This window comes from Rattus norvegicus, chromosome 10, assembly GCF_021556685.1.
Source record: "Rattus norvegicus strain SHRSP/BbbUtx chromosome 10, alternate assembly SHRSP_T2T, whole genome shotgun sequence".
Lineage (NCBI taxonomy): Eukaryota > Metazoa > Chordata > Mammalia > Rodentia > Muridae > Rattus > Rattus norvegicus.
In genome coordinates this window covers 47376784-47402500 of record NC_141543.1, presented here as the reverse complement: position 1 = coordinate 47402500, position 25717 = coordinate 47376784, and the positions used below count along the sequence as shown (strand labels likewise).

General features: G+C 44.9%; 1 protein-coding gene across 2 annotated transcripts in view; it reads right to left on the bottom strand.

Moving 5' to 3' along the window:
- The window catches only part of Gria1 (glutamate ionotropic receptor AMPA type subunit 1), a 318504-nt gene that overhangs the window by 21289 nt on the left and 271498 nt on the right, over nt 1-25717 (bottom strand). For both annotated transcript variants that reach the window (XM_087573808.1, NM_031608.2), the window contains 2 exon segments: nt 25425-25623; nt 18758-19005 (listed from right to left, as the gene is read on the bottom strand). In XM_087573808.1, coding sequence (XP_087429934.1) covers nt 18758-19005; nt 25425-25623 — 447 coding nt within the window.

Below are 25717 nucleotides of genomic sequence, written 5' to 3'. Positions count from 1 at the left end.
TGTATGCGTTGGTAGATCCGCCTCCCTGGTTGCTTGATACCTCACTTCACAGTGGCCAGTCAAGCTCTTTACCTTTCTCCCGTATCATCTATCTTCTTTCTACTAAGGATTCCTCTGTTGTGGAATGTTGTGTCATCTTATATTTACCAGCAGCTTTTCTTTAATGTACCTAAAGGCGATTCATAGACAACTGTGCAGCTATAATGAGAGGAAGGAGTGGGGCTGGTTGGAGATATCTCAGTAGGCAGCAGGGAGCCTTGATAGGAAGGCTGGATGTGTAATTCAGCTCTGTCCCTGTGGCCTCCTGCCTTGACCCTTTCACTTGGATGAGGTTAAGATTCTCATCATACCCATGCTAGCTGTGGGCACTCTAGGTTTCTTTGTCTTAGTTACTTGTTTGCTTTTGGAAGATAGAACCTTTGATTGTTCTGTGGCTCAAGTGTGATCAGGAGTGTGCTGGTCCCTCCCTGGGAAACACTTTCAACTCTCAGGAACTCTGCTTATTGCAACCATTACCTTTGATTTACAATTGTCAGTCGTTGGCCAGCTAAGTAGACTGTAGCATATGGATCCCCAAAGGCAAAGGAGAGAGGCTCTGAGGGCTGGTTTGCTGCCTACAGAGGACTTCGTACTTATGATTTCACTTTCTCCACATGGGGAGATTAAATGTGGGCAATTTTCAGGCTCGGAAAACAATTTCCATTAACTGATCTGGGAAAGGCGCTCTAGTCTTTTAGATACCTTCACAGGCCAACTCCCTTCCTAGTCCCTCTCTCCAAAAGAATGAAAAGTAAAAAAAAAAGAATGAGTGAAATACGAGTTATCTGAGTTTGAGCCACAAGCAAAAGCATCAGTGGATACCCCTGGGATTTCCCAGGGGAAGTGCTATGCTGGACAGGGCAAACAGTTGGAGACCTTTCCTTCTTTCTTCCCCTGTTCTCAAATTTAAGGGGTTGGAGGTAGAAAGACTCACATAAGAGAGGGAGGGAAATAGACAAAGCAGAGAAGGTACAGGGAGTGACTGAAAGGGAATCAATGTGAGGCTCCCAGAATATTCTTTGGACATTGTAGAAAGAGTTACATCCTGTGTTGGTGGAGTTACAACCTTCAAAAAAACAAGGACTGATCTTCCTGGAAGAGTTCCAGCCTTGATAGTGTGGTCCCTCCCACTGTAACACTGTCCTAGTTGATTGTTCTGAAAGCCCAGCACCTTCAAATAAACCATTGGTTTCCTGCGCAGAGCAGACCCCTTCTGCTACTGTAGATCATTCTTCACAACATTAAAGACTGGGCTCTCTGTGCTATATATAGGTTTGAAATTTTTTCCTCTCTTTCCCTTTTTTGGTTGATCAAATGAATGAGTGAATAAATGAATGGAAAAAATTAAATTAAGTATCACCTACATGTACTTATGATGGCTATTTGGCAAACTTAGCTGTCTGGAATGACCAAGAAAAGGAACAGAATACAAGCAGAGACAACGTGCAGGAATACTCAGACCACTATAATGAACATAAGTTTTATGGAGGGTTTGCTGTGATCCAGGCACCTGACAAAACCATTGACCTACTTCTGTGGTCACATTCCTACATGGTTGTCAGGTTTTACTGCTTAAATTCTGCAACCCATCCATACTCTGTCCATGGCTTCCACTCAGCTCTGTGTGGCTCTGGCCCATGCACATGGCTACCGTGTTACATTACCTTCCAATGATAGGGTACTGTGTAACCTTTCCAGTGCCCAAGGATCCATCAACTACCCCTTGAAGCTTTTGTATACAACAGACTATTGCAGGTCTCCAGTACCAGCAGAGCAAGGGGTTGAGACCTCAGTACATCGTATAATAGACCAACTGTTATAAATGGCTCAGTATGATTTAATATGCTTCAGAACATATTATCCAGGAGATATGGAGCTTCTCAAAGGTTGTTAACACCATAGGTCACAAAGCAAGCTTTAACACACACACACACACACACACACACACACACACACAACCACAAACACACACATGCAGATGCACACATGAACACATATACACATACACACACATGGTCAAGATAATTTGTACTGTCTTGTCCAATCATTGAAGGATGAAGTAAGATAATATTCAAAAACTAGACAAAGTACTTAGAAACCGAACAGCACATTTGAACAAACAATAAATCACTGAAGAAATCGTGAAGGAAATTAAAAATTCTTGAGAAACAGACGAAAACAACAGCACAACCTCCCAGACCCTCTGGGAGTCAGCAAAGTAGTCCTAAGAGGAGGCTTTATGGCTGGAATGCTCACAGTCAGAAATCATAGAGACCTCAAATAAAAACCAAAACCAACAATGCAGCTCACGGCCCTAGAAGAACAAGAAAGCATCCCAAAGCCAGCAGACAGCAAGAAACAATGATTAGGCAGACGGTGATGGGGGTGGGGCTAGAAAAAACAATAAACAGAATAAATCAAATGCAGATTTGGCTCCCCGTCATAAAGGTTAACAAGATTACCACTTCCAAGCCATGCTAAAAAGTCCAAGAGAAATTAGGAACAGACAGAACATTCCTCAAAATAATAAAGCCAACATTGTTTTAAAATGGGGAAACAAACCAAAAACACTTCCTCTAAAATACAGGATGAGGCAAGGGTGGTGGCTTCTTCCACTCTTAGTCAACATAGTGAAGTTGGAGGCAAAGAGATAAGGAAGAAAAAGGTGTAAAAGACATGGAAACAGAAAAGGAGTATGATTATCTCTGTTCACAGGCAGCATGATTCTACACTTGAGGCCCTATCAGAAAATTCTTAGATTTAATGAATGCCTTCAGTAAGGTTTCACGATATAAAACCAACAACACACAGACATCAGTAGCCTTCACAAATACCAAGTTAAGAACTTTCTGGGAAAGAAATTAGAAAAAACTATCTAATCCAAAACTTAATATGAAAACACAAGAGACATTTAAAGCCAAAGCAATTCTAAATAGGAAGAATACTGCTGGGGACATCCCAATATCCGAGCTCAAATTATTCTACAGAGCTAACATGACAGGACAGCATGGCGCTTGCATAAAAAGAGGTGTGCAGACCAATGTATTAGAGCAGAGGATAAGCCCATACAGACGTGGCCACTTAAGTTTTGACAAAGGATCCAAAACCTACAGTGTAAAAAAAAAGATAGCTCATTTAACAAACGGTGCTGGCAGGACCAGATATCCACACATAGGAGGATGAACTTGGACCTTCATTCCTCACCCTGCACAAAAATCTCCCTGCACAGATCAGAGACCTTAATTTAAAGCCTGGGTTTTTGAAACACATAGAGGAAAACATGGACAATATACCTCAAGCTGTAGAGATAGGCAGAGGCTTTCTGAGAAGATTCCAAAATCATAGAAGTAGCCCTGAGAATCAACAAATAACATGGCATGGAATCAAAGTTTCTGCACAGAAAGACAAACTATCAACCGTGCGAACAGACAACCTATAGAACGGGAGGAAGTTCTTGCCAGCTATATATTGAACAGGGGGTTGAGATCTAGAATTTAAAATAACTTAAAAACATTAACCCCCCAACCCCTGCCCACCAATACATGGGCTGATGAACAGACTTCAAAAGAAGTGTACCGTTCTGAGATTCTAGCTTTCTTAAGAATGTCAGAGACCAAGAAGGCAAGTGACAATTCCAGGTGGTGAGGATGTAGGGAAGGTGAATCTTTGTTTGCCACTGATAGGAAGACGAATGGGTACAGCTCTTATGGAAATCGGTGTGAAAGTTTCTCAAAACACTAAAAATAGAACTTTCATATGGCCCAGCTATGCCTCTCCTGGGCGTATATCCCACTGTCTCACACGACCCAGCCACTGGCTCACCCGTGTTTACACTTAAACTGTTCACAACAGTCCCATATGGGACCAGCCTTGATGCCCATCAGTAGATGAGCAGACAGTGAAAACGTGGCCTATGTGCACAAGGAAATTTGACTCAGCTGTAAAGGAAAAGAAAATCTGTGGGGAAATGAATGGATTTGGAAAGTTGTGTTAATGTGAAGGGACAGTGTAACTCGGAGGCTCTGGGCAGTAATCCATCCTCTAGCCGGTGGGTGGTTCCTAGACATCTAGATTTTGTGGCTGAGGAAAACAGTAATCAATGTAGATGTGAGAGAAAACAAACAAGTGTGAATTAAATGTCAATTTTGCTGAGTGAAATGTTTAAAGGAGAATGATCATCAGGTAGTGCACACCCCCAAGTGGGAGTATGGATGTTGGAGGACTTAAATTTCTCTCTCTCTCTCTCTCTGGTTTCACTGCAGGCTGCCAAGAACTCTATGTTGGGCAGGCCACGGCAGGCCTTTAGCCAAGTGTTCAGAGATACTGTGTAGCATGAACAAGAAGGAAATTAGCACCGTTCACAGACACACCTGGGATTTGGTTTTGTGTTTTGACCATCCCCACCCAGGACCAACTCAAGAAGACTGCACAGGCATCTGTCCATCAAGCATTACTGATGGATGTCACTTATAGAAACAGGGCCCAGGGAACTAATTTTCGCTAATGGTGGCTAATGACAATGGCCACCATTATTTTCATCCAGAAAGGATTTGTGGGAGGGGAGATTAAGCCTGGGTTACAACTCACTAGCAAATACAACTCTCTCTTCATTATAAAAATCAACCATTTTTTCAGGTGTTAAATTACAAGGGAGGAAACTCTGTGAGTCTTTCTACAAAAGACGTCCTGGTGGGCAAGAAAGTTATCTTTTAAAGATTGAAAAAGAATTCGTCTGTGTGTTGATGTGTACACCAGATGCCTGCAGGGGCCAGAAGAGGGCATTGTGTCTCTTGAAACTGGAGTCATAGGCAGTTGTGAACTGTTCAACATGTTGCTGGGGACTGAACCCAGGTCCTCTGAAGGAGCAGCAAGTGCTCTTAACCACTGAGCTGTCTCTCCAGCTCTAGACATTTTAAATTCTTTTTTAAAGAGCTCACGTGTGTGTGTGTGTGTGTGTGTGTGTGTGTGTGTGAGCACTCGCACACATTTGCAGGTGAGTGCAGGAGGCTGCAAAGCCATTGGATTCCTCTGGAGGAGGGTTACCTTCTCATAAAGGTAAAGTTCACACAAAGGTGAGCATCTTAGGAAAGCCATTTTACTTCATGCATGCTAGATACATGTTCCAGCATTCTGTTACCTCTGCCTAGAGACATTTTTTTTCCGATAAATCAAAACACGTGGGAGAGGCACTGCTATAATCCTGGCAGTCAGGGGGTGGAGGGGGAAGACTGTGAGTTGGAAGCCAGAGCCTCAAGATAGGGACTTGCAGGCAAGAACAGAAGCAGAGGTCATAGGGGAGTGCTGCTCACCGACTTCCTCCTCTTGGCTTGCTTAGTTTGCTTTTGTGTACAAGTCAGGATCACCTGCTTGGGGTGCCGCTGCCTTCAGTGGGTTAGACCCACTCACATCAGTCCTTAAGCTAGAAAGTGCCCCACAGACTTGCCTAGAGTTTGATCTAATTGTGTCATTTCCCCCCCTCTATTAAGTTTCCCTCTTCCCATATGATCCTAGCTTTTGTCAAGTTGACATAAAAATGAGCCAGGCCACCACAGTTAAGAGGAGTCAGAGATGGGTCAAAAGCACGACCAAGAGTTCGTAGGTCTGGGTCTCGGATAGCATTGCTGTCCATCACTTAGTGTTCTTCACAACACTCCAGTTCTGCCCCACTCCACACTGCTATTGGCAATGGGCGTCACTGCAGGGAAACTGACTCAAAGTCAAGGATTCAGAGGCTGCTGACTGCCTGCTTAGGAGGGTTGGAGGAGCTGGGTAGTTAATTGATGACTAAGGCAACAGAAGCCAAGAAATAGTGGAGTTAGACTGGGAGCCCCAGTGAATGAGTAGATGCCCCAGGATCCTTCAAGTGGGACAGGCAGGGTCAAAGCTTCCTTCTCTGTGAGGATGCCTGGTACTAGTCCTCCTTGGGTCAGAATTAGAGAACCCTACCTCTCTGGAGAATTGATGTCCAGTAGAGGTGGCAAGAATATGGAAGTCTGCCTTTGTTTTTTTAGATCTACCAAACAACATCACTAAATTGACTTAAAAAAAAAAAGGTGCACAGCGTATGCAGAGAACTCTTATGAAAGGGGTATACACCTGATATAAGCCCCTTGATGATTTTACAAATTACATTTTGTGGCCAGTCATATAGCTAACAATGAATGGTTTTACTCAAGGGAACCAGCCCCATTTCCCTTGGAGGAAGAGGCTCCTGTGTATAAATATGATGTACGATCTTAGGATGGGGCCGTTCATTAAAGATTACTAGAGAATATGGCCCCACATTTTCCTCAAAGGCTCAACTTGTGGTTATGCCCTTATCTTCATGCCTCCTTCGGGTCAAGGCTTTGCTCAAACACTGGGGCTTTCTGCCTTCAGGCTTATGGGTGGATGCTGTATGGCTCTGAGCTGATTTGGGGTGTTCAGTTAGCAAGAAAACAAAGCCACACACGTGAGCATCTCATCTTGACAACTCCATCTTCATTGCAAAGGGCAAAAGCTGAGTGTGGCTGATCTGAGGGAAGGTGGTTTAGATGGGAAAGGGATTCCATCTAAGCACCTTTGGAAGAAGTACACACTGCTCCTTTCAGTCCTCAGGCTACCTTGCAAAGTTCAGAACAAGTTCTCATTTGGAAGATCAGTGTATGAGGCACCAGAGGTATCAACTAAGGATGGCTGCCACTCTGGTCACTTCACTGTGTGAAGCACTTTGTATTTATCTTGCTGCACTGGTTAGTTTAAAATGTCAGCTTGCCAAAGCTCAGAATCACCTGAGAAGAGAATTTCAACTGAGGAACAGTCAAGGTTAGGGTGGCCTATGTGCATACCCATTGCGAAGTGTTTTGATTGCCCACTGACCCACTCTGGATGTGGGCAGTGCTGTTTCAGAGGTTGGGCCCCAAACTGTGCAAGAGGTGTTGGAGAAAGCTGGCTGAATGTTGGAGATAAGGAAGGATGAACTTGTCCCTCTCTGGGTGGGAGGTGACTAGTTGCTTGAATTCCTGTCCCAGTTCCCTTGCTGATATAGACTGTGACCTGGTAGTGTAAGCCAAGTAAACCCTTTCCCCTCAAAGTAGCCTTCGTTTTGTTCTCTCACAGCAACAGAGAACAAGCTATTAGGCTAGTCGCCTCCTTTGTATTTAGGGAAACTGAGGCTTAGTGAGGTGAGATAGCCTGCCCAACAGGCTCTTACTGTTGCCTAGCAGAGCCAGAGTTCACCAGCAGTCTTTTTTTTTTTCCGGAGCTGAGGACCGAACCCAGGGCCTTGCGCTTGTTAGGCAAGCGCTCTACCACTGAGCTAAATCCCCAACCCCTCACCAGCAGTCTTAACTTCAGTCCTAGCCTTGTCACTTGCTGCTACTTTCCCAAGGTGGAAGGGCTATAATGTGGGAGAGTTTAACACGGGGCTGACGTATCCTAAAGCACAACTAATTTCCAAATCCACAAGCCCCAAGTGGAGAGTCAGGTGTACATCAAAACCTTTCCTCCCTTGGACTGTTTCTCTGCTGTAGCAGCTACTGTCTCAGAACAATCAAAAAGGCCCCGGGGTGCATGAGATAAGGCTGTTCAGGAGCTTGCTATTTTTGATGGATGCTCGAAGGAAGCAACATACAATTTGTATATCAGCAGGAGAAAGTCCAGCTCTGGCCGGCAAAACATAGCCCGAGTGAATGCTGCTGTTCTCACTTAGGTAAGGGCCATCGTTTCTTGAGTTGCTCACCTCCTTTCTCTATGCCTCACATTCTCACTTTCTGCCTCTCTCACTAATGTGTTGCCCAGCCAGGAGTGGTAACATCGGGGTTCTAAGAACAGTCAGAGCAAGTCTGTTTGTCTTTGTGATTCCACTGGCGTCTTGTGCGATGATTAATCAGGAAGGCAGGGCTGCCCCTTCCTATGGCTTTGGAGAAGGTGTTGGGGCCAGAGCTTCGGCTGTCTTGTGTTCAGTGTTTCCCTGAATGTTTTAAAGATGGTGCCTTAAGAAGGACAAAGGCCTTGAAGCATTACAGGTGGGTACCTTCATGAGCACAGCAGCGGGGCTGTGAAAAACAAGGAGGGCTTTACAGGCAATCAGAGTTTGTGCCTAAGCACGTTGCACTTTTGAGAACCTAGGCAAATTATCATTTCCCTGAATCTTAGGTAGAGACCATACCAGGGAAATGGGGATAGTTAAAACACAAGGCTAGGGGAAGAGAGTCCTCAAATGCACACAGGGCACTGCATATGCAGGAACTGTGAGGATCTTTTTTTTTTTTTTTCTTTCCCTCTTTTTGTTGGAGCTGGGGACCGAACCCAGGGCCTTGCGCTTGCTAGGCAAGCACTCTACCACTGAGCTAAATCCCCAACCCCAGAACTGTGAGGATCTTATGGTATCATCAGTCTAAAGTGATCTGCTCCATTAAATGGAGGAAAACAAAAAGCATATGGAATTTTAGGAGGTATTTTGGGGGAGGGGTTCAGTTTAAGTCATCACAGGAAACAGAAAGACATCATTATGTGCTGGATATACTCCTGCCATTTGGATGTAAGTATATGGCCAGACATTAGCCTAGAGGATGGTCCACACTCAGGGAGGACTCATGCGCTCACAGACGAACAGTGCAGAATGGAGACAAGAGTGTTCCCTATGGAATTCAGGCTAGAAGCAGGAATTTGTTTCTCAATTTCAACATTAGTTGTGTAAGTCTAACTGTGTGTGTATGTGTGTGTGTGCGTGTGTGTGTACATGTGTTGAAATCTATATATTAAATGTTCCTGATACACTGTTATTTGTTGATATTCTCTCTCTCTCTCTCTCTCTCTCTCTCTCTCTCTCTCTCTCTGATTTCTTGTAGCTCAGGCTGGCTTTGCACTGATTGTATAGACAAGGCTGGCTGTGAATGGCTAATCCTCCTGCCTCCACTACCTGAGTGCTGAGATTACAGCAGTGTGCCATGACACCTGGCTGTGATCTTAACTGTTCTGTCACCTTTTCTTCACATGTCTATCTCTGAGGAGATGTTCCTGCTTAATACTAGAGGAGACATTCTGGAAATGAGCCTGCTAGAGCTGGGAATCCAGCCTAGGGAATCTTGGGCCAATTCTGTCACCTGCTTGTGCCTTCGTTTCCTGCACTGTTTGATGAAGACAGAGATAATATTACTCATAGCCGCACCGTGTGAGTAACATGACATAGAAGTACTTCTTGCAATGCTTGGTGAACACTGACATAATTGTCAATAAGCAAGCCCCTGCCACATTATAGGCCTGAGGTATGGCCCAGATACTGCCCTGGTGTCCTAAGATGCCTTCTCTGTGCTCTTTGTGGTCCAGCCTGGGTATACTGACCCAAGAAAGCTTCTCTCCTTTGGAAAGTCTCCATCTCTATTCAAATGTGCTTGAAGTTGCATGTGCACATGGGTGTACTCACATAGCCATAAACACTCTCACATGCATACACAAACACTCCCACACATATAAACACTCACACATAAACACCCACTCACACACACAAACACTCCCATATACACAAACACCCCCACACGTAATCACTCCTCCACACATATAAACATCCAGCCATGCACATAGACACTCCCAAACACATAAGCACTCCCACACATATAAACACTCATACACACACACATAAACACTCACACACATATAAACACTCTCACACACATAAACACTCCCCCACACATGTAAACACCTACCATATACATAAACACTCACACACATAAAAACTGAGTCACACACACACATAAACATATAGACACACACTCACATACTCACACTCACATACTTACATACTCATACAAGCACACATAAACACACATATAGATACACATATAAATGCACACACACAAACACACATACACTTACATATACTCATATACACATAAACACTCTCACACATATTTCATATATCCTTCGTTTATTCCTTCCTTCCCTCTTCCTTTTTCTGTCCCTCCTCCTAGCCTTTCTCCCTTTCTCTCACTCTCCCTTTTTATGCACCGGCTTCCCTTCCTTTCTTTCTCCTTCAACAGCTCTTCAGAGGACGGAGGATGCAGACTAGACAGCCTCTCTGCCAAGAGCGCTTTGTCTCTGATCAGACCTGACCTGGGCCACTGAGTTCATGGGGTTACCATGACAACATGTATCCCTGGCTACCCATCAGGAGGCAAAGACCAATTGAAAGGGACTGCCATTTCCCTGGGACAGACTGTATTTATCCATAGCAGCAGGGCCCTGCACCAGTACCAAGCTACAGGAAGAGAGGCTGATACTTGTGAGTGTGGGAGGGAAGGAGAAATGAAATATTAGTGTTTTATTTTTTCAGTGTGTTCTCTATGGGGGAGGACCACACATTGTTCTTGGAGAGAGATGTTTTATTTCAAATGTAGCCAGTGTGTGCAGCGGAGAGGAAAATGGTCTAGGTTCATGTGCATTTCTGACATGGTGGGTTTTATAGAGAATTGTTCCTATAATTATTTAGATCTAAAGTGACTTTTGATGAGTCTAAGGAGGGGATGGGCAGAAAACCTTAAGAAGTGTTTTCTGTGACAGGTCCTTTGTGGAATTTTATCAGTTCGTTGAAGAAACTTCATGCAATTATTATTTCAGTTTTTTATTGCTGTGTGTATGGATGATGTGTGTATGTATGTGTGTATGGGGAGTGAGCGTGTGCATGTGCCACAGGATGTGTGTGTGTGTGTGTGTGTGTGTGTGTGAGAGAGAGAGAGAGAGAGAGAGTCTCTGTGTGTGTGAGCATGTGTCACAACATGTATGTGTGTGTGTGTTAGCATGTGCATATGCCACAGGATGTGTGTGTGTGTGTGTGTGTGTGTGTGTGTGTGTGTGTGTGTGTGTGTGTGTGTGTGTGTATTGATGAAGGACAACTTGATAGAGTTGGGTCCCTCCTTCCACCTTTACATAGGTTCTGGGAATTGAACTCAGATCACCAGGACTGAGGTGAAAGGCTCTGAGCCACTCACTGAGTCACCTCGCTGACCCAATTCCATTTTTCAGATAAGGCTTATAAAGCTTTCATGAACTCACTAGGTCAGACACTGGCAAAGTCACAGACCTAGGATCTGATTGAGTTATGTGCCTCCAAAGATGGTGACTACTGTCTAGGTTCCCCCACAGCCTTGCTGCTATATGCTTGGCCCCTACTGCGGCCTCTCCCTTTCCCTACTTTTCTAGCCCTGATTTGCAGCGCAGAATCCCTGGAGAGTCATTCAGTCTCTGTGTTCCTCAGCCCCACACTATGGACCTGTGGAACCAGATTATTAGAGTCTGGAAGAGACATTTTCTTTTCCTTAAAACCAGCTCTCCTGGGAATCTCAATAGACACTGAAGTTGGGGCTGAGACTTTAGAAGAATAGATTGAATACCAGACAGATCACTTATTTTTGGTTTCCCAATTACTTCCAGGGTCAGTGTGACTGTTTGGGAGAAGAGAACTCCCTACAGCCTTCTGTAGCTCTCAGATCAGCACCAGGCAAAGAAATAATTTGGAGGAAGGTCCCCAGAGCTGCCTCCCAAGTCCCCATATGTGCGCATCTCACACATCCTTGATGTGTGGCCGTCACATTCCTTTTTTCTTCACCTAGATGTTATTATAGACAGTTCTTGGAAGTAGTGTGAGGGGAGAAAAACATATCCCATGGGAACTCTAGTGAGATGGAATTGTCGTTGAGCAATCCAGAGACTCTTTTATGTTTGGAAAAATAAAAATAAAAATAAAAAGAAAAACAGGCTGGAGCCTGAAGTGGCCACCTTCTGTAGCCAGGCAGGACTCCCAGTAGAAGGATAAAGATACCAATCTAGCCACAAAATCTTCAACCTGAAATTTGTCCTGCCTTCAAGAAGTGCAGGGACAAAGATGGAGCACAGACTGAGAGAATGGCCAACTAATGACTGGCCCAACTTGAAATTCATTCCATGGGCAAGAAATAATCCCAGACACTATCAATAATACTGTTAGGCTTGTAATCAGGAGCCTAGCATAAATGTCCTCTGTCATAAGGCTCCACCAGCAGCTGACAGAAAGAGATGCAGAGGGCCACAGCCAAACATTAGATAGAGCTTGGGGAATCTTGTGGAAGAGAAGATTGGGGAACCCAGAGGGGATAGGGACTCCATAAGAAGACCTACAGTCAACTAACCTGGACCCTTTGGGGCTCCCAAAGACTGAACCATCAACCAAAGAGCATGAATGGGCTGGACCTAAGCACCCTGCAATATGTAGCAGATGTGCAGCTTGGTCTTCTTGTGGGTCCCCCAACAACTGGAGTAGGGGCTGTCCCTGACTCTGATGCCTGCCTGTGGATCATGTTCCTCTAACTGGGGCTGCCTTGTATGGCCTCAGTGGTACTGGATGTGTCTAGTCCTTTAGTGACTTGATGTACCAGGGTGGGTTGTTACCTAGGGGCTCCTCCCTTTTCTCAGAGGAAAAGGGCAGAGGGTGGGGCTGTATTGGAGTGAAGGGGGTCTGGGATTGGGATTGTAAAGTGAATAAATAAATTAATGTGAAAAATCAACTAAAAGAAGAAGAGAAAGAAGAGAAGGAGGAAGAGAAGGAAGAGGAGGAAGAGGAAGACAGGCATGATATAATCATCTTGAGGAGATGCCTGGCAACCTGTATCATCCTGGCTGGTGGGCTAGGAGGCTGGCACCCTTCAAAGCTATGGCCATACGTTTCAGAGCAAAACTGAGGTGATTCTGATTGGGAAGCCAGTTCTTTGCTGAATCACTTGGCACCTGTTCAGTCCTTGGCCAACAGCACCAGATCTCAATAAAGCCAACTTCTCAAATGACTCAGTTTTAAAGCAAAGATGATAGTGAACATGGTGCCAGCCACTTCTTCCCTATCCATGTCCCATCATAAATTGTGAGCAGTTTACTGCCATCCTCCGAGATGTCCAGGACAGCTTTGAAAGTGACCTACCTGCCTGGGATCCTTCTCTCTTGCCTACTCTCATTACAAGCCACCTTCAGACAATGTTTAGAATTCAAGGTTCCTTCTTGTCTTTGGATTACTCTTCTGACCTCTGCTGACATCGAACCCAAATTGTAGAGGCAGCTGCCACCCTTCATGGTAGACCATAACTCATGGCTCCTTACTTCCTGACATTTCTTCCAAGCCCTAGCCATTCCAAGACAAGTTCTATGCTTGCCGTCTTCTGCATCTGTCCACCATGGTCCTCCATTTGTTTCTCTTACAGTTCTTCAAGGCTTCTGTCCAATGTCACTTGGCAAATCCTGTCTCTTAGAGGCTGTCCCTTGGCTGCTTCTCCCTTTGATTGTCATTGTCTTATGCCCCCAACAAAACAGTAGATGTGCATTTCTGCTCAGGATCTCTTCTAGACACTGCACTACTTCGGGACTGGGGTTGCTTTTCTCACCATGACTCCTGCAGTCTTATGAATAGTGTTGTGTGTGGGATGGGTATCAGAAAAGGAGCTGTGAAATGGAGTAGCTCAGGGAGTAGATATCAGACCTTTCTGAGTGCTTGTCATCCATGAGGGTTCAGGGAAAAAGCTGCCTTGTGTTCCTGTCCCCTTGGCCCAAACATCTGGCTTGGACAAGATGTGACAGAAGACAGAGATGTCACAACCATAAGACCACAAAAGCCCCCACATAACCACAGTCAGTTAAAGACCAGACTTTGACCAATGTCTTGGTTAGGGTATAACTGGTAGCAAATCCATTAAACTCCTGGCCTATGGTTTGTGAAGGAGAGCCATCAGGTATGACTTCAATAGAGCCCAAGTATAGACTCTGCCTTGGGTTTGTAAATAGAGGCCATGAACCTTGTTCTAGGAGATTTAACACTTTGTCTCTAACTAAAGGGATTATGCCTCTCAGTGAAGAGACTGCAGTATAGCTGGGCACTTCCATTTAGTTGGCACCGGAAGGCCCATAGATTATAATTAGTGGATTTACTAATTGCCTTTCCCCTAGTGACTGGCATTGGCCCGTCCATCTTTATCCATAACCCAAGGGCTTTGGAAACATAACTCAGCCCCTCACCCAAGCGCATACATGCAGAGACAGCCAACAAACAGCATCTGTTTCAAAGGAATGCCACCTGCCCAAATGGAAAGCCAAGCGTCGAGCCGCCTCGCCACACCAGAGTATTTGCTTTCAGGCCAGGGAGGTAAACGATATTCTGTCACCAAGAGTCTTTTAACACACAGTGGGGCCATAACCTGGCTCCTGCTAAGCAGAGCTGACAGGTGTTTGAGCAACATTTGGGTCTCAAGTCCTTCCTCCCTTTGAAGCTTCCTTCCTTCCTTCCTTCCTTCCTTCCTTCCTCCCTTCCTTCCTCCCTCCCTCCCTTCCTCCCTCCCTCCCTTCTTTCCCTCTGCCCCCCCCATCTTTCTCTCTCTTTTAAATGCACCTGCTGCTGTGGGTGTTTGCACATGAACATACACATGTGGAGGTCATAGGTTACATTGGATGCCTTCCCATGTTGCTCTCCATCTTGTTTCTTGAGACAGTATATCTCACTGAACCCAGAGCTTGCTGACTTGGATAAACAGATCGGGTGGTAAAAAGTTTCAAGAATCCTCTGTTTCTTTAGCCTTGGAATTATAGGGCCATGCTATGTATATGTGGGCTCTGAGAATTAAACATGGCTCCCTAAGTTTCTGTGACAAGTACTTTACTGAATAAGCTACGTCCATATCCCCTAGGCACCAGTTTTCTGATCTTAGGAGGCAGAAATTCACAGTCTATCTTGGAACAACATGCGGCAGGCTGGAAGGGAACTTCACCAGTGTGCGGAGGTACCGTATTTTGCAGAATGAAAGGAGGTGGCACTAGGCCTGTAGTACACCTGCTTGGATGACTGTTTTGGCTCTGCCTTTGATGTGATGGTGAGAAACTCATACCCATGTCCACAGCATACAGAGTCCCAGCTACATCATGGACTTTAAGTGCTTTCCAGTCTTGTGAGTGACTTAGCAGTTTTCAAGAACAGTGCGATGGTTCAGAGGACAAGGCCTTCTCTGTCACTTGCCCAGGTTTCTACTTGTCTACAGAGTGTTTTCCTGGGATCAAGACACAGATGTAAAAGTAGCTGGAGCAGGCAAACATGCATCTCTCAGGTTTGGCCCAAAGTGACTCATTAATATTGGAACCATCTCGGCAAAACAGTGCCTCCAATCTTAGGTGTGGGAGGCAGAGGTATAGAGGAAGCTAGCTGCAGTGTGTATGCATTACTCCTAGCCGATAACAATGATCCTTTCCTTTATGGCTTATGTGTGCAGTACGTGTGCATATGTGTGTACGAACTTGGTGGGAAGACAGAAACATGCAGGTCTCTGTGCCTGAGTGTGCACAGGTCTGGAGTCAATGTCAGCAGGTGTCTTCCTCGATTGCTCCCACTTTATTTACTAAGGCAAGGTCTCTAGCTGAGCCTAATGAATTTTAGCTAATACAGGAAGTCAGTTTGTCCAGAAAAATCCCCCACCCCTCCCTGAGTGTTGGCGTTACAGGTGGTAGCTGCGCTGGCTTGGCTTTTATGTGGGTTTGTGGGATCGAACCTCTATGCCACAGGCTTGCACTCAAGCACTTAATTTGGTGACCCGGGCCCCAACATTGACCCCTTCTAGCACAGATGAGGAACAGAATCCCATAGACAGCACGGAGGTTTCCCAAGAAGAAATGCTGGGCCCTCTTCTGGCAACTTTACTCTTGGGTTGTTTGGTCAGGAGTCACATGATCCATGACTACTATCGAGTACTACAGAGAAAGGAAGATGGAGAAAGGTCTGGATAGGTGCTGCCCTGCAGTGGGAATTCCTGACGTGCAGGTGGGCCACTGGGCTTCTGTAACCGAAGATGAATGGATTCGTTATTTTCTATTTTTATTTTTGTGTTGAGTGCACACGCATGTGAATTTATGCCATGTGTGATCTGTCAGCTTCCGGCCTTGGAGAATCCAGTAATCAGATCCTTTGTGTTTTTCTCTCCCTTTCGCTTATTCTCATTCTCAAACCACAACAGCCCGATGTCTTTACTGCAGATTCACAACAGACCTTTCTTTACTGCAGATTCGGATTCCAAGTGTTGACCCCAGGAAGAGTCTTTGAGTATCGAAAATGCACCGTGCCTATTCAAAGCAAAGGGACCTTTAAGCCAGGGCCTGTCATCATGTTCCACTGCCAGACTGCCCAGTGGCTGTTCTAGACTCCAAAAGCATTATTTTTTTTCTTGAGTTGATGGTTGTCATTTGGCCTCAGTCTAGCACCTGCTTTTGAGAGAGCTGTCAGTCATCCACCCTGGAACTGCATTTGAATAAGTCACAGCCCTGAACTCTGAGTCAGACAGCCTGGCCTCAAACCTTGTGCACACCTGCTGTCTATTTTCTAGAATCTGGACTTTTGTAACACGGGGCTAATGGCAGTGGAATGAGACCGTGTTCATGCCACAGTCAGGGGCTGTTACTATAGTAGAAAGGCACTGCAGCGTAGAGCAGTCAAATTTTAGGTCCCTGTCACCAAAACTTCTGATGCTTTTTAGGTTTTTTTTTTCTTATTCCAAATGCCTATGTCAGGGGAGGGGCCGTTTCAGCCCTCTGTTGATGGACAGATGGACAGACCACAGTGCCTCCTTGTGCCTCGTTGTCAGCTGATGGTCTTGACCCTAAAGCCATGAGACAACCACTGGGTTTTCTTGAGCCTATGCCATCTGATTCTTTACTCTGCTTCTTTTTAGGCTGATTAAGTTCTGGGAACAAAAGTCATTTCCTCAACAAACACTACTGTCGGAATCTCATTTAAAGTCTGCCTAAACTCACACAGAGAGTTTTGGAAGTTTTTCAGGGTGACAGAGCCTGGTTGCTGATGACCTTCACTAAGGTTGGAGACAGTTATGTCTGAATCCTGGCTGCCATCTTTATTGTTCGAACTTCTGGAGAATTACTTAAAATTCTTGAGAGCTTTTCTATTGGTATCGGAATAAAGACTAAAATCTTTTACAAAACCTTGTTTGGCTTCATGTTCCAAGCTTAGCCTGTCTCCTCCCCTGTCTCTTCCTTGCATTATGATTTCTTGCATTAGTGTCTAGAAGAGAAGGTTGTTCTTCATCCATGCTGCTTGCTAAAACTTTAAAAATCTCTCTATCCCTGTCTCTGTCTGTGTGCCTGATCTTTAATGAGTCTCTCTCTCTCTCTCTCTCTCTCTCTCTCTCTCTCTCTCTCTCTCTCTCTCTCTCTCTCTGACTCTGATTGATGTCTTGCTTGTATTGCCGACTCCAGAGTACATGGGATGTTGTGTAATCTGCAACCCTGTCTTGCTTAGTCCCAGAATCATTAGCTGTAGTTTTTCACTTTGGTCTTGATTTTTTCCCTTCCATTTTGGCCCTAGAGAGTTTCTAACTTGCATTTAAAAGGATAGTTGTTACATCCTATCTGCCATACCCACATGTCTTACAGTGACAATTTGGTTCTATCTTGTTACTGGAAATAGATGTCCTCGAGGGCCCCTTTTGTAGACTATCCTAGTACCTTTCATGATTATTATTAAAACATTAAGCAATTATAGGCTGTTGAATGACTGCCTCCTCTTGCAGTCGTGTAGTTCCACGGGAAGGGTGCCTTGTTCAGAGCAGTGGTGCCAGCTGCTTTGCCAGTGCCTGGGATAGAGATGGAACATGGTGTCATTTCTGTCAATGAATGAATCAAGGCAGAGTGGCCGTGGCTGTCATGTGAAGGAGTCCCTCACAATCCTTTTACAGCCTTTATTAACCCATCTTGCTTTTCCCAAGAGGGTATCCTTTATCCTTTATGTAGTTTCCACATCCATGGCTTGCCTTTTTAAAAGATAGGGTCTCTTTGCATAGCCTTGGCTGACCCGGAACATGATATATAGAACAGGTTGGCCTTGAACTTACAGGAATCCTCCTGCCTCTGTCTCTTGAATTCAGGGATTAAATGCTCAACTTTAGTTTACCCCATTTTGACTAACAATCTTCTTGACCTCAGGAGGACTGGGGTGTCAATTCTTTCTGTACAGGTGAGGAAACCAAGGGGCTGGGTGATCAAATGTCTTCCCTTCTGCACGGTGGTAGCAACTTCTAGAATTAACTCTGCATTAGCCCCTTTGATTCTAAGTATGCAAGAGTTGCCCTTAGCTATTTGGAAAGAATGGCAAAGTTTCTTTATGTGAACATAATATTGACCTTGCCTCTTTGCTAATCAACACACTTTTGCTAAAAAAGCCTGTGTCGAGGCAGGTACACAGGCTGTGTGGACTTCTTCACTAGGAGGTACGTTGATTTGAGTATTTCTCAAGGCTCAGACAGCTGTGCTTTTCATTTGGGCAATGTGTTTCTACTTTTGAGAGACACATTACAAACCATCTCCTGTCAGAGTCCATAAAACTGGAGAATCCTGTTCATGGTTGAGTTGGATGCAAGGGATGGAGTGTCACAGATCACAAGACAGAAGCATGGGGTTCATCGACACCCAACACTTAAGGAGTGAGGTGGGAAGCAAGGCCTGGGGAGGGACACACAGTGGGTAACATCAAAGCAAGCTGAGGCCCCCAGGTCAGTTTCCAACCTCAGGGTTGAAGGTCACAGGTGGCTGGATCTTCTAGGCCCACAGGCATTTCAGAAGATCTCTTCTTGGAGGCTCACGTTATGCATGGGGGTCTGTGGTAAATGCAGCAGCTTCATTCCTGAGAGATAGGGAGGGCAGAGGGAGCACGAAGGAAGCAGATTTGGGTACTTACCTCAGGGCGGACCCCTTGGGTGTCGCAATGCCATAGCCTTTGGAATCCAAGTTACCTCCCACTTTCATGGTGTCACAGGGCTTTCGTTGCTCGATATACTCATTCATGGTGGACTCCAGGAGGTAGGCGTATTTGCCTTTAGATTTTCTCACTCTGATCATGCCTTCCTCTGTGGTCCGAACAAACACGGATGGTTCTGCAGACTTCATGTATGTCCACATTTTCTCAAACACAGCGATTTTAGATCTCTGGCAGGGGATAGGAATGAAACCCGGGTTAAGCAATGGCAGTTCTTGAATTGGGGTTGGCACACACATCGATGAAGAGCTGAGTGGAGCTTGATCACACATTCATGAGCCAGATCAGCTTAGGAAGAAACAAATTATGAGTGATTGCAAAATAAGAGCCTCTAATTAGTACTGGTAGGTTCCAAGGTACAAATATCTTGTAAATACAGAATGAGCAGAGTATCTCGGAATCATTTAATTACTTCTGAGCAATTATACTCCTAAATAGGGGAAAGATAAGCAACCAGGTCCCTGTCTTATCTTTGAAAAACATTGTAGATCTGTCTATAGTTCAATAGGGATGCATGTATACTGCCCCAAAGCAGAGGGCTGAATGTCAGCAGGATTTGACTTCACTAACTACTGTAAATTTTTTTTTAAAAATTAAAAAAAATAATAGCAACAACAACAAAAACTCTTTCGGATCATGCACTGCTAAGTTCTAGTAATCCCCTATTATGAGACCTGCCTTCCAAATATCACTGTCTGATAGAGCATATAGCATATGTGGTGGGTGGACTGAGAATTGTCCTTCAAAGATTCTGGGATTTGAATACTTGGTTTCTAGTTGGTGGAACTGTTTGGGAAGGTTTAGGAGGTGTGGCCTTGCTGAAGGAAATGTGTCACTGGGTACAGGCTCTGAGAGCTTAAGGCTCCTAAAATTTCTAGTTTATTCTCTGTGTTTTGTGTGTCTCTGTGCTTTGAGGATGTGAGATCCCAGCTTCCTGTTCTTGCTATCATACCTGCTTCCTGCCATGCCTCCCCACATTGATGGACTCCTATCTCTCTAGAACTGTAAGCCCAGATAAACCCTTCCTCTTATGTGCTGCCTTGGTTACAGCATTTTATCACAGTGACAGAAAAGTTATGAATACAACACGAGACTTGATATCTCCTTACATTTTAAAAGCCTCTAAACTGGGGGAGTTAGTTCAGTTGGTGAAGTGCTGCTTGCTTTGCAAGCACAGGTCTGAGTTCACATCCCTCGCTCATACCCACATTAAGAAAAAAATTTCTTAGTGTAGCAGGGCAGGTCTGGAATCCCAGTGTTGAGAGGGCAAAGACAGGAGGGTTTCTGAGGCTTGTTAGCCAGTCAGTCTTGCTAGATTAAATCATGGAGTTCCAGGTTTGGTGAGAGACCCTGTCTCAAAAAGTAAGACAGAAAAATGATAGGGAAGACACTTGATTTTGAACTCTGTCTCTATGTACATATGTATGTGTTTCTTCATGTACTTACATTCATGTGTACACACACACACACACACACACACACACACACACACACACACACACACTCACACACACACATTCCAAATTTGGTGAACCTGTTTCTTCATCTATGAAAATAGCTCTGGCCTGTTTTTTATTTTTTTTCTTGGGGTTTTGATTGGATTGTTTAATCTATTTGATACAGTATGGCTACATCTTCTCTTCCCAAAGAGCAGAGCAAATCCTACATCAGCTCCAGGGCAGTAGTCCTTAATCTCTAGTGGACACTTATACCCTGAACCTGTAAAAATGTAGACCCCCTGTAGTAAACCTAGAATTTTTTGATATACCAGTGTCCCAGGGGTCCTAATCTATGAGGTCCAGCATTTGTCAGTGAGATTGATTTCCCTGTAGGTCACAATTTCAGGTTCACTCAGTATATGGCCCAGCTACTCTGTGGAAATTGATAGTCATCACTTCTTGGAAACTGGGCTCAAGCCAAGCTACTGAGGCCTCTCTGTGACTCCTTCTCAGACTCTAACTGAGGCTTTTATCAGGGTGCATGGTACAGGATCCCAGACTAGCCTTCACTGCTCACAATCTCATAAGCTTTTTTATAAAAGGAAGTCTTTTTCCCAAGAGCATTTTAGGGGTATTGGAATCTGGCTTGGGCTGTTTCTTTTCCCTTTGTGTGTGAGTTTTAAAGGTGTCCAGACAGCTCATCTGTATCATGTAGAGCCCAGAGGTCAACATCCCTGCTTTTCTCTATCTCTCTCTACCTTATCTTTTAAGACAGACTCTCATTGAATCTGTAACTCACCACCTGGTTGGACTGCCTGCCTAGAAGGCTCCAGGGAATCTTTCCATCTTGACCTCCCAGGCACTGGGGATAAAAAACATATTTTTTTTAATGTGCTGCTGGTATCTGATCTCATCTTCATGCTCGTGCAACAAGTACCTAACCCACTGACTTCTATCTCCAGTCCCAAAGCTTTGGAAATGGACCAGTGTTAGCTGTATAGAAAGGTCTTAAAATAAAGAAAACTACAGTTACTAAAAAAGTCATACAACCTGCACATCTGTTATAAGTAGATCACATTTATTTAATATATAGGATCATTATTAGATATGAAACATTGTTTTGGGGCTGTATAAATATTAGATTTATTTTCTTGATGTCAGGAATGTCATCTGTGAATGGCATCTAAATACACAACTATCTTGTTGGTTAACTGATCTTTAAGATATTTAGGTCCCAGAAAAAATCCTAAATTTTGAATCAAAAATACTGAAAATAGTTGCTTAGAATTTTAAGGAGGCATTCAGCATGGATTTAATTTGTGGCGATCTCCATTAGACAAACTACTTCATTTGTTCACAGAGAGATTTGGAGAAGACACTGGACCTACTCTTAGTTTTTTTAGGTCTAGGTCTTGGTTTGTTCTCTGGAACACTTCTCTTCAGGCCTCTGCTTGCTCCTTTTATTTCTTGGTAATTTTAAAACACCTTGGTGGCTTGAAATGTCTGCTTCTGACATGAATCCACATTGTCAATGTGTGAGAGAGGAGGAGAGGAGAGGGCGGGGAGGAGAGGAAAGGGAGGGGCAATACCCACCCTAGATCCTAGATCACAGCATGTCCAGGGGCCTCAATACTCTCTTACAGGAAACAGGGAAATGCATATATTCAGTCAGGACCAGATGATCTTCCAGGCACAAAACCAACCACACACACAGCAGGACGATCGTAAGATGCAATTTGACCTGACAGGATGGCACAGTAGGGAACAGGCTGTGGACAGGCAGAGCAGAGAAACCCTGGGGCAGCAATATGCAGAAAATCACCACATCTTCTCAGCCATAGCCCCAAAGCCCAGGCAGTGCTCACAGGTGCTCAGGGGCCACCAGGGCAATCTAATCTCCAGGAACTCAAGTGGAGTATGAATGGCAGAGAACATGCCAGGGTATCTGCTCTTGACTCTGTCTGGCACAGCTCCCATTGCCTTTCCCACATCTTAATTAACTGCCCATGGAGAATCCAGAGAATCTGGATAGCGCTGTCATGAGGACTGGGAGCTGGATTCTTCTGAGAAGGGGTGAGGAATTTCATGCTCTGCTTCCCCCTTTTTCTGCCTAGGGGGAGCAGAGGGTGACATCTCCCTACCCACCAAAGTCTTTGTCAGTCACAGACATGCCAGGGCTCATGGGATTTCTCCTAGCAGTGCCCTTTTGTAGGTAAAGAAACTGGGGCCTGTGGTGGAGCAATGAGAACTCTGCTGTGGTGTCTTGCATGGAGGAAACCCCTGAACTCCTGGTGGCACATGTGTGTTTTTCCTCTCTCCAACCATCTTCCTCCCTTGTTATATCTTGCCAGGCACAGGAGCTTGGGCAAGTGACATAACCTTTCTGAGACTCACTGTTTCTCTTTAAACAATGGTGTTAACAGTTCCCATGGACAGAGTTGCCATGGAGACAACACATAATCATAGGTAAATGCTAGCTTGGAGCCTGGCAGGAAGAGAACGCTTAGGTGGTGGGATTACTATGAATACTTGTGTCTTTTTGTTTTCAAGATTACTTTAGTGCTGGGGTGCTCAGTGCATGGCTGGCTTCTCACCTTATTAACAACAGAGACTTTGACAAAGGCTGAAGGCCTCTGCTTCTTTACTTGTTCTATCTGACCATTCCCAAAGGCCTCATCATGTCCACTGGTCTTCATGTGTTCTCCCTGATCTGGTACTTCTCTTCTCTGATAATTTCCTTCACTAGATCATACTGTTCATTAGGGAAACAGTGTCTGCTGTGAGACAGCCAGAGGAGGAGTCAGATACAAAACAGTCCCCTTTATAAGCAGTTAGGGTTACAGGCTCAAGGAAATCAAATATGAATTGGCAGGGACCTCACAGAACACAGAGGCTGCACAATACACTCCGTGAGTGAGTGCAGGGTCTGAAATCCAAATGCTCTGACCCAAGCTGGTTCATCACCAGTCCATGTTCTATGTATTTCCATGTTATTCCTCCTTGGAACTTAGCTGAGCCCCACCTCCATGTTTCCTGGATCCTGAGCATGGTCACTGGATCCACCAACAAATCAGAATTCCCTAGGTATATTCAAATTAATGGACCATGTCATTCCAGCTGAATGACTAATTTACACACAGCCTTCTTCCCAGGGTAGGAAAGCCTCCAACCTGGAGTGCTGCTTAGCAACCCATGCAAGGAACTGTTGCTCTACCTCCCAATAAACCTCACTTGATTTCTCTTCTCGAGCCGTTTTATCTGTCATTCATTGCGGTCATGAGGCAATGATCTTAGAGACACTGGCTAGGGATGACTTTGGCGGCCATTGTGAATGGCAATTCCTGGAAAGAAGCAGTCTGCAAAGGCTGAATAGACTGATTAGACCTACTGTGATGTAGAGATGTTGGAACACTGCAGGTCGAGAGCCTAATTACAATTGATTGCAGTCTAGCTTTAGCCCATTAAATAGCCATTCTTTGTCCCTCATTTGTGTTAGACCCAACATCCTGTCTCTAAGATACAAAGTTGGATCTAACAATGGATACGTTCCCTGTAAAATGTGTTAACAGAACTCTAATTTTCCATAAACCAAAGGACTGAGATTGTCATCACGTAACCTGCAGGGCCTATGGTTGAGGCTTTTCTGCTTTGCAGTAACTGTCTCCTTAGTGTTTCTACCAATGCATTTGAAAAGTGGCCTGACTTAAGAATTTCTTAGTTCTGTTACTACAAAAAATTTCCACATTGGAACACAGGGTTTGGGGTGACCAGAGTCTGTGTTCCCAGGTCATGGTGACTTATACTTGGCTCTAGAATTAACTATCTTGTATTTCTTTTGAGGTAAGAGCTGTGTTTTTGTGTCAACACCAGCAAGTTTCTGACCCTAACGCGTGGGATCCACCAGGAGTCAAGGAAGGCTCCTTTATTCTCAGAGAAGCCATAACGAGAGGGAAAGCTATGAGTTCCGGGAGTGATCCTCGTCCACACACTTCCTAAGTCATTCTTTACTAAATGACAGACTCTGGAGAGTGGGAATGGATTGTGTTTTCTGTCATTTGAAGCACAGACTAGTATATGACAGGGGTCTGAACCAACCCTGATATTTAAAGCTTCTATAAATGTAGAATTCCACTTTCCAGGGGTCTTTGAACAGCTGAGAAATGTTCCAAATATTAGATTTTTGTCTAGGGGTTGATTAAGCCATGGCCACATGAAGTAATCTTTTCCTCACTCACAGTTGCTGTAAGGGAAAAGGCAAGGACCACCAGAACTTGCCCGAGTCTGAGGCCCTCTAGGGCTCCCTGGGTGTCTGCTCCAGGAGAGTAGCAGGCACCCTAATTTTCATATCTCCAAAAGAGCTTATAGGGCCATGCTACCAGATTTCAAGACATCAGGAGGCTATAGTTGGCAGATCCCCTACCTGTAAGGTGGATATAGCTTTCCCAAGTGGACCTCTACTCTTTACCTCCTCCCCCGGTCCTCTGCAGGTCTTCCCTACCTTTTCCTTGGCTTCTCTGCACCATCCCACTTCCTCCCTAATGTACCACCTCCTCGAAGTCATACATTAATGAGAGTCTTCCTCCCTCCCTTGAAACTCAAGGCACCCTGCCTTGCCACCTGGGAATTGCCTGACTACAAGGGGTATGAACTGTTTATCACCTGTCTAGCACAAGACCTCCCCTTTCTGAGTTCTATGAGAAGAGACTAAAATTCTTCCCCAAGGACCCAAACTCTCCTCGGATACCCCACCACGCTGTCTGTCTATGGCACTAATTGTTCTTCTAACAATCTTTCACCCAAAAGGACAATACACCTCAGTAGTCCTCTTGAGCCTCAAAACCCAAGAACTTTCACTGAGTTTCTCAGATTGTATGAAGATAGTTATTTTGCTCCCTGTAATCTCACTGTCTGTCTGTCTGTCTGTCTGTCTGTCTGTCTGTCTGTCTGTCTATCTATCTATCTATCTATCTATCAATCAATCAATCAATCAATCATCTATTTATTTTGTGTTGGTTAGAAAGGAACACAGAGCCTCCAGAGTATTTCCACCATGGAACCCTCCTACCCAGCCCCCACACTCTTTAATGAAAAGGGAAATGTAACGGAGTGATTCCCTTCTGAGAAGGTCTCGGGATCAGGGATGCCCTCACCCTGAAGAACTCCTTAGTGGAGCCTGCTTCCAATGTCCCATAAGCAATTTCCGTCTGCTTTGCCAGGTCCTCTGCACTCTCAATGGGAGACACCATCCTCTCCACAGTCAGGAAGGCAGCCAGGTTGGCTGTGTACGAGGAGATGATGATCAAAGTGAAGAACCACCAGACGCCGCCGACGATGCGTCCGGACAGGGACCTGCAGGTCAAAGGGGAGATGGGTCAGAGGCATGGACATCCATCACAGAAGACTCTGGGGAGGAGCAGGGAGCCAGCAGAGTTCTGCCAGCACA